General features: G+C 42.7%; 1 protein-coding gene across 1 annotated transcript in view; it reads left to right on the top strand.

Moving 5' to 3' along the window:
• Positions 1-6,706: 6,706 nt before the first annotated feature.
• Positions 6,707-9,210, top strand: part of NCAPG2 (non-SMC condensin II complex subunit G2) — a 42,251-nt gene continuing 39,747 nt past the window's right edge. The window contains exons 1-2 of the mRNA XM_060248065.1: positions 6,707-6,814; positions 8,766-8,954. Coding sequence (XP_060104048.1) covers positions 6,737-6,814; positions 8,766-8,954 — 267 coding nt within the window. The 5' untranslated portion in view covers positions 6,707-6,736. The remainder of the gene's footprint in view (positions 6,815-8,765; positions 8,955-9,210) is intronic.

Raw genomic sequence — 9,210 nt, 5'->3', positions numbered from 1 at the left:
CAGCAGATACGAAAAACTGCATTATGCAGGGCTGAGTTAGAGACTAGGGGCACCTTTATGACTAACAAAGTTTTATTCTGGGTATAAGCTGTCATGCGTGCACACACTTTCTCAGATACACAGAAATGGAAGATAATGTTCGAACAGCAAATTAGCATGCAATGTGCACATGAAAGCTCATACGTAAAATGAAACTTTGTTGGTCTTCAAGGTGCCCCCAGACTCTAACTTTGTTCTATTGCAGATAGATCCAGGTGGGCAGCCATGTTGGTCTGAAGCAAGAAAACAAAGTTGGAGTCCAGTAGCACCTTTAAGACAACACAACAAATGGTACCTAAACCAAACTGGTTGTTCTTTCAGTTTGTTAATAATTGTACTACTGTACTAACTTGGTACTTACTTTGCATGCTTAACCACTGCCCACCAGCTATATGTAAGTTTCCTCACTGTACCTCATCCCATCTGATGAAGTGTGCATGCACACAAAAGCTTACATCAGGGGTCCTCAAACTACGGCCCACGGGCCAGATGCGGCCCGCCGGGTTATGGCAAAATCAGACCGGAAGTGACGTTCGACCTAAACTCGCGTTAGCAACGCACACTTCCGGCACTGGGCTGAGGCGGCGGAGACAGAGTGTGAGGTGATAGCAAGGTGAGGTGAGTTCCCAGGCCGGGGTGTGTGGTGTGGGGAAGGGAGAGAGATGCAGAAGACGGAGAACTGACGGCCCGCGGCCTTGTACAGTAATGGCAGTCCGGCCCTCCAACAGTCTGAGGGACAGTGAACTGGCCCCCTATTTAAAAAGTTTGAGGACCCCTGGCTTACATTATGAATAAAACTTCGTTGGTCTTAAAAGTGCTACTGGACTCCAACTTTGTTCTATTTGTTCCATTGCTACAGACCAGGGGTGGCCAAACTGCGGCTCGGGAGCCACATGTGGCTCTTTCACAGCTATTGTGTGGCTCTTGAAGCCCCCACTGCCCTGTTGGCTGGGTTGGTGTAGGTATTTGTCTCTTCAAATCATTTCTCCAAACCAGCTGGAAGCTTGGAGAATGCATTTAAAATTAAAGTTGCTTTCTTTCCACTTCTCCCTCCATCCCCTCCTCCATCTATTTGATTTCCTCTCTCCCTCCCTTCCTTCCTATCTTGTGGCTCTCAAACATCTGATGTTCAAGTCTTATGGCTTTCAGACATCTGACATTCATTTGTTCTATGTGGCTCTTACGTTAAGCAAGTTTGGCCGCCCAGCTGGATCTACTGTGCAGGAGTGCAAGTCTTACCCAATGAGAGGCCGCTCAATGTTTCCCCCAAGCCACCCACAACGCAACGTTCACATTTAAGATTAAACCATAAGAACGGCCGTATTAAAGATACAGCGCAACTGCGCACGCGCACCCGAGAGCGTTCGAACACCGGAAGAAATACACTCGCGTTTTCTTTTCGCTCCCTCCTATCGGAAGCAGCTGTGCGCGAGTCGGCGTGTGCGCGCATGCTCGGTGAGTCCTTGGGGGCGGTTGTCGTTTAACGGCGGCGGCCGCGGGAGAATTCGAATTGCGTTTGGTGAGCGCCAAGTAGACGGCTGCTCTATGCGGTGAGTTTGAGGGCGGGGGCGGTCGAGGGGGGAGGAGTGTTGCTCCGGTTTTGTTTTCGGGATAAATCTGTGTTGAGCAGTAGGAAATATGATACGGATTGGGCCTCCCGGAGGAGGTCTGAAGGATGAGCGTCTGTCAGGTCCCACCGGAGTCACCGTGTCAGTTCCTGGTAGCCAAAACAACGAACTGTCCGGTGATTCCTTAAGCTTGGTTCGCGCGTTTCTTGTTGAGGAAGCTTTTGTGAGTCAGAGCCCATTTCAGCGGATGCAAGAAATATTATACTAGGCAGTGTCAGATATATAATTAGACACACGAGGAGAAGTGGCTGTAATGTTGCTATAATTTTATTTATTCGCTTATTTATAATCCTGCCTGTTGCCCCATGGGGGCTCAAAATAATACATCAGTTTCCTCATCCATTTTATCGTTACAACAGCCCTGTAAGGTAGGTTAGGCAGGGAATGTGTGAAATGAGACTGGGAGGTCAAGCAGCCCAAGAGACAGGTATAACTCATCATTGTGGGGTGCTCATAAAAACCCCCAACAAGATCCAGTCAAAGGGTAAATTATTTATTTGCTAAAATGCATGTTGGTTTTCGCTATGTGATGGTCCTAGAGTGGTTTATGAAGCCTCTTATACAAAACAACCACAAAATCACCCCTGTTAGACCATAAGGTTGAAACATGTAGAATGCTTTAGAGCTGGTAAAAAACTAGAAACAGAAGAATTTTGTCTGCCTCTTCAAAAACACTGAAAAGTGTGTCGCATCTTGTCATCTAATGAAAAAGCATCACATACAGTAGTGTTTTGCTAGCTGATCATAGTGGCAGAGTAGATTAATGTTGGAGAATATGATCCTGCCCAAATGGCAGTAGACTGCTTCCAGTGCGCTGAATAGTGTACATTTTTTCAATTATGCCAGATCTGACAACTGGCCCCTACCTGGCTCACCCTGACCTGGCCACTGTAATCCATGCAATGGCAACCTCTAAGCTTGATTAGTGTATCTAGCTCTACACAGGGCTGCCCTTGAGACTGATCCAGAAGTTACAACTGGTCCAGAATCAGCAGCCTGGTCTTTATGGGGACACTGTTAACTGCACACATTCAGACAGTGCTTTGCCAGCTGCACTGGCTCCAGATTAAATCAGGTCAGTTTCAAGGTTCTGGTCTTGACCTTTAAGGCCCTAAATGGTCAGGAACCAACATACCTGCAGGGCCATCTCTCCTGGTATGTTCCCTAGAGACCGTTGTGTTCAGGAGAACAAAATTTTCTGGAAGTCCCTGGCCTAAAAGAGCAACTGGCTGTAACTCAAGTAACTCTCTGCCAAGTAACATCAGGGCCCTGCGGGATTTATTACAGTTCTGCAGGGTCTGTAAGGCAGAGATGTTCCTCCAAGCATATGGTTGAGGACAGCAACTGTTTGTCCAATTAGCTGCTTTCCCTCCTCCCTCCCTGCCATCAGGGGTTAAACTGCACTATAATGTCATATGCGTTGTTATGCTTCTGTATGTACCGTATCACCTGCTGTATTAAGATTTTGTGTTTTATTCATGTATCTTGATTAATGGATTTTATGTTGATGTAAAATGTTGTACACTTCTCTGAGCCTGCTTTGTGAGGAGAACAGTATATAACGTTAGTGGTGGTTGTTAACAAGGGATAACCAGTTTCTGTAGTAGGCTAGTCACGTCTAGTTTTTATTAAGACAAATAAGAATAGTGATCAGTCTACACAGGCATTCCAGTGCAGTAGCCTGTGTACCATAGTGGATAAAAGAATGTTGGGATCTGGGAAGTTTTTGATTCAAATCCTCATTCAAAACTTCATTTGCTACATTGTCACCATCACACCCAGAGAAATCCTTTTGGAATGCTTCACAATCTATTTGATTTTCACCTGCCTGGATAACTTGGTTTCATCTTGGCCACTGCTCACCTCTGATTCCAGAACATTAATTAATTAATTAACACTGATCCCTGTAGAACCCCAGTCTCTGTGGTGAGGAGTGTATATGTGTGTTGGAGAGTGGTGGCTTGCCATCCATTCATAACTTTTAATGAAATTGTCGTATTTTAGGAGCATTGTACACAGGGTGGATTTGATTTAAATGACTAATCAGTAAGACTTGATTTAAATAATAGTTTTCTACATAAAGACTCATTTTTGCTGGTTTAACCTTAATATTCACAATTACATGAAGATTTCATTTTTATAATAACTGTTCATATTAGTTTTACAGTTATATAAAAATATTGATTTTTAATACTATTAGAAACACATTATAGAGAGGTAATTATGAAATTTTAGGTAGAGGAACATTAAAATATTCCCAAACGTAGTCTCTTTTATAGCCTGATGCCATTATAGGTTTACCTCTCCAGGGAAAGAATAATGTGATAAACCTCGGATTATACACACAAAGCGGCCCCATGGCACAGAGTGGTAAAGCAGCAGTACTGTGGTCTAAACTCTCTCTGCTCACGATTTGAGTTTGATTCCGGCAGAAGCTGGATTCAGGTAGCCGGTCCAAAGTTGACTCAGCCTTCCACCCTTCTGAGGTCGTTAACATGAGTACCCAGCTTGCTGGGGGGAAGGTGTAAAAGACTGGGGAAGACAATGGCAAACCACCGCAGAAAAAGTCTGCCGTGAAAACTTTGTGAAAGCAACATCACCCCAGAGTCAGAAACGATTGGTGCTTGCACAGGGGACCTTTCCTTTCCTATACACACAAAGATCCAAAGTCTTGTGGAGTATTCTGCTCAAAAAATTTCACTTCATTTTTACTGCTTGCCCCTCCATCCTCACACTTAAGTTTCTTCTTGTACAGATCTATTACCACTCCAAGCACTCTTTTTCTATTCATTGAACTTTTTGAAACTTAGCACTTAAGGGGTTGATTCTGTGTACATAGGTTTGTAGGACAATGAGATTAAGGTCTTTTTCTCAACTCTGTTCCTTTTATAACATTTTTGCTGTGTTGAAGAGGCATGTGATCTCTGTAGACACAAATTACGGTTTTGAGAACTGCAAAATCAAGCATCTGTGTTTTGTGATAATATCTTGTAGACAGAGAAACTGCCCAGAAATCTTACAGAAACCTCTGGAAGAGCATGGCATTGTGAATGGATTAATAGAATTTATTACCAAAAAATTTAAGCATTGCATGAATATACAGCTTTATGCTTCAGAATTAAAAACTAATCCTTATTTCATGATGGAATAACCTTTGGATGATAATATATTTTCCTCAAAAAGCATTTTATTTAAAAAGCTGATTTAAATTTTAAAAATCCTATTTTTTTAAATCATTGATTTTTATCCACCCTGATTGTACATAGTAAACAGACAACTAATGATTAGAGAACTAGGGAAGTATAGGTTAGTGTGTTGGGGAAGAGTTGGCTTCAAATGCTTACACTGCCATGAAGTCCACTATGTGACTTTAAGTCAAGCAAACTTTCTCCTTCGGGGGGGGGAGGGGCGGGAGAGAATGAGATCAAACTGGAGAAATGCCACCCTCAGCTTCTTGAAGAGAGAGATGAAAGTGTAATTGGTCATTATTTGTGCATTTATAGTTTCTGCTAAGGTCACAAAGCTGTTCCTATGTATAAAATGATCCAAAACCACACACACCAATAAAATATTAATCACCAGCAATATAACGCTTGATAAAAAAGGGATTAACAACAACAACAAAGATTTGGAAGGCAGAGAGCCCTGACCTGGGTAGCCTAGGCTAGCTTGATCTTGTCAGATATCAGAAACTAAGCATGGTCGGCCCTGGTTAATATTTGGGTAGGAGATCACCAAGGAAGTCCAGGGTCATGATGCAGAGGCAGGCAATGACGGACCATCTCTGAATATCTCTTCCCTTGAACCCCCCCCCCCCCCCCACCACCATGAGTCGACAGCAACTTGATGGCACTTTCTACAGCCACCAGTCAGGAAAAACCAAGCAAGACAGCATAATGGAAATCTTCCAAAGGTGGCAAATGGGAGAGATGTAGTGAATCAAACAGGTAGTGCCTTGAGGCAAGTATGTTTAGTGACAACAGTGTGCTAAGTGCTGCTTTAAGAGTTTAGGGTGCAAAACATGGGTTGGGAATAGGAGATTCTTTAGATTGATATGTAGCATATGTCTGGAGGTGGTGGTGCTAGAAAATTTGTTTATTGTTTGTCTGTTTCAGACATGTAGGAAAGCAGTGTTGCAGTTCTAAGCACAGTAGCTGTATTTAGTCAGTCCATACTGTACCAGCTTTTAGCACATGACCACAATCCCTTGTTTGAAAGGTGTGAAAAAAGCCAACTTTGCATATGGAATCTTTGTTGCACTCTTACATGGACAACTGTCAGTGTGGACTGACTAAATACTGTAATTGTTTATATCTTGAGGCAGTTTTCCTTATTTAGAATACTATTTATCCCTTTTTTCTCCAGCACCGAGGATTCAAAACAGAATAAACATTTTTAAAAATGCACTTACAAAAACATGTACACCCCAAGAGGCTCCTAAAATGGACTTCAAACATGTAATGAGCCCCAGGGATGTTCCCTTTCTGTGATGGTTCTGCTGCTGCAGTGCTAACAGGACACAGGCTGAAAGCCACAGATCCCTCTGGCTCTTGTCCTATTTGCACTTCCAGACACACCTTGGCTTTAAATTATTTGCAGAAAGAGATGAACAACTGCTCAGCCCAGGTCTTATTCAGCTGGCTTTAATACTACCAGTTTCCTCCCTCCCTCACCTGAACTAGCTTCAGTTCTAAGCTGTTAGTGATTTAATAATCAAAAAAGAGAATTTAACAAATGTTTAGGTCACAGTGGGGTTCTTAAATATATTTTATATCACAGCAATACAATTCTGCCCTCCAGCAGAATTCCACATCTCCATAGTGAGACTCATATTTTTTGAATAATGTAGTGACTTTGATCCACATCAGTCTGACTTCTTGTTCTGTCATTACATTGATTTTTTCTACTGTAGTGTTTTCTAGCCCTGCTGGTGGACTTCCTAATGGCCCCTGGTTTTTGACCACTGTGTGACACAGAGTATTGGACTGGATGGGCCATTGGCCTGATCCAACATGGCTTCTCTTATGTTCTTTTGCCTTAGGCCTTTCTGAATTGCAGAACGCTGCAACATGGCAAGACGAGAAGCATTTCTTCAGACTGTATTTAATGGCGCCATTGATGAATTCTTGCATTTTATCCAGCTTCATGTAAGTAAATATATTTATGCCCACAGTGGGAGGTGGGACGAAAACCCATTCTGAGGTTTGTTTGCTTGAGAGCCATCTTCCAGTTAGAAGGGCAGGATAATGCTGGATAGCCCAATCCCCAGTTTGCCTTCAGGATAAACTGCACCTAGCCCATCTCTTGTCTGCTGTTCATTGCCATTACTCAGGCTGTGACTATCCCAGTTGCAGGATCTCTTTGCAGCCCATAATTCTTAAGTTGCCTCCCTTTAGTACTGGAGGATGGGGATATGAGCTGGCCCTCATGTGCTTATCTCTTCTAAGCCCAAGCTCCTGCCTTTATTCAAAGTATCAGTAGTGACATGTGTATAAAGAGCACCCTCCCTACTAATTAGGAGACAAAAACTCAAGGCCATTCAAATGGCATAGCAAAAATTAATTCCTCATTTGGTCAACTGGCAGCCACCATTGGTGCAGAGCAAAAGATTTGCCAAAGCCATGTTATTAAGATGGGTGTTCAGTATAGAACTGTATCTTTTGTAATCTTTTCTCTGTTTGTGCTGGTTCATTCCATGCCCTGCTGTTGGCCAAACCATGGAATATCAGGCTGTTTTCCCATGCTGATGAGGCAATGCTTGAGGGAATGGCCCCTAGAAAGCCCTCAAAAGTTCCAAAATTGCTCATATGTATAAAAAAAACCAGTGTAAGAACTGCCTACATGTTTAGAACAAAGTTGGAAAACATCTATTATTTTCTTTAAATCTATGAAGCTGCCTGACAAAAAGCTAGACTACAGGGCCTATCTGCTTACTGTTATTTGCTTTGACTGGCCATGGCTCTTGGACAAAGAGAGGTATTTCCTGAAAGCTACCTGGAATCTTTGAACTGGATGTGCTAGGCACTGGACCAGGGGCTTCCTGTATGAACCATGTGCTCCACCGCTGTGCCTAAGAGCCAACAATGCTGGATTAGAGGAATGGTCCATCTAGTCCAGAATCCTGTTTCATGAAGCAGCAGCCACCTTGATGTCCCAGAATACCAACAGAGTCACAGAGGCCAGTGTCCCTCTCCCCTGCTGTTATCCTTCACATGAGTCCTTATTGACACATGAGTTATTGTGGCTAATAACATTAGTTGATGAATCTAATCCCCTTTTAAAGCCAGCTAAACTAGTGGCCAGCACTACATCCTAGTGGCACTGAGTTCTGCAAGCCATTCATTCTTTGGATAAAGAAGTACTTTCTTTTGTCTGTCCAAATCTGCCTCCCATCAACTTCATTAGGAGCCTGTGAATTCCAGCATTATGGGATAGCCAGAAAGACATTCACTGAGCCATGGCCCCTTCTCTTTTTCTACCATGTTATTATTGTATGTTGATTTGTCTTTCATGGGGTTAAGTTGGCAACTGAATTGGATAGAAATATTTCCTCTCCAAAAACACATCTGATAGATGTTTATTCTTGTTTATTCTAAAACAGTACTGAACTTTGCGTGTGTGTATGCACCTTGAACATGTTGCCTGGGGTTTGGGACAAGTTTAAGGTGCAAAAAAGGGTCAAGTTGGACACGAAGAGATTCTTCCGTTTTGCTACAAAACAAGCTGCCTAGGGAGGTTTCAGAATCTTCTTCCTTGTATGTTTTCAAAAGAATTGTCAGTAATAATACAGCATCTGTTGAGGGTGATTTTTGGCATAAGTGGAAGGATCTGGATGCTCCCTTGAGTAATTCTGTTATTCAAGGAAGGCAACTTTGTAGTTTCATTTAATTCGATTAGCTTTTGTATTCTGCCATTAAATCCAATCTTTGGTGGAGGGAGCACACTGCTTTCCCTGTTCTTATGAGAAGGAATTATTTGTTTATTGAATCTCTTAATTTGGCAACTGGAGGCAAATGAGAGGAAGAGCTGGCCTTTCTGCAGCGTGGCATCCAGCAGGAAGCATGCTGTTCAGCGACAAACTTGTTTCTTGTTTCACAGAAGGATGCAGCTGATTCATTCAATCTGAATGAGCTGGTTCAAGAACTATCAAGGAAACAGAAGGAAGCCTTATGGGAGAAGTTAAAATGCCTGTTAACGCAGGTTTTGGTAGATGATCCAGTAGAGGAGTGGCAGAGAGATGGAGAAGAATGTGATGATGATGTGGAACTTGAGGGAATTCCCAGAAAGGTGATTTTTAAAATTTCAACTATCAGTTGTATTTTATTTATTTTAAAATGTATATCCTGCCTCTCCATACACTTCATGCAGCTTACAGTATGCTAAAGTTAAAATACAGAATCAGCCAGGTGGGGGGGAATCGAAAAGCACCATGGTATCCTGGTAGTGGTGGTGGAAAGCGCTGTCAAGTCACAGCTGATTTATGGCAACCCCACAAGGTTTTCAAGGTAAGAGACATTCAGAGGTGTAGTGGTTCAAATCTATC

Source organism: Heteronotia binoei, chromosome 10, assembly GCF_032191835.1.
Source record: "Heteronotia binoei isolate CCM8104 ecotype False Entrance Well chromosome 10, APGP_CSIRO_Hbin_v1, whole genome shotgun sequence".
Lineage (NCBI taxonomy): Eukaryota > Metazoa > Chordata > Lepidosauria > Squamata > Gekkonidae > Heteronotia > Heteronotia binoei.
The sequence above is the reverse complement of the archived record's forward strand: the minus strand, read 5'-3'. Positions and strand labels throughout refer to the sequence as shown.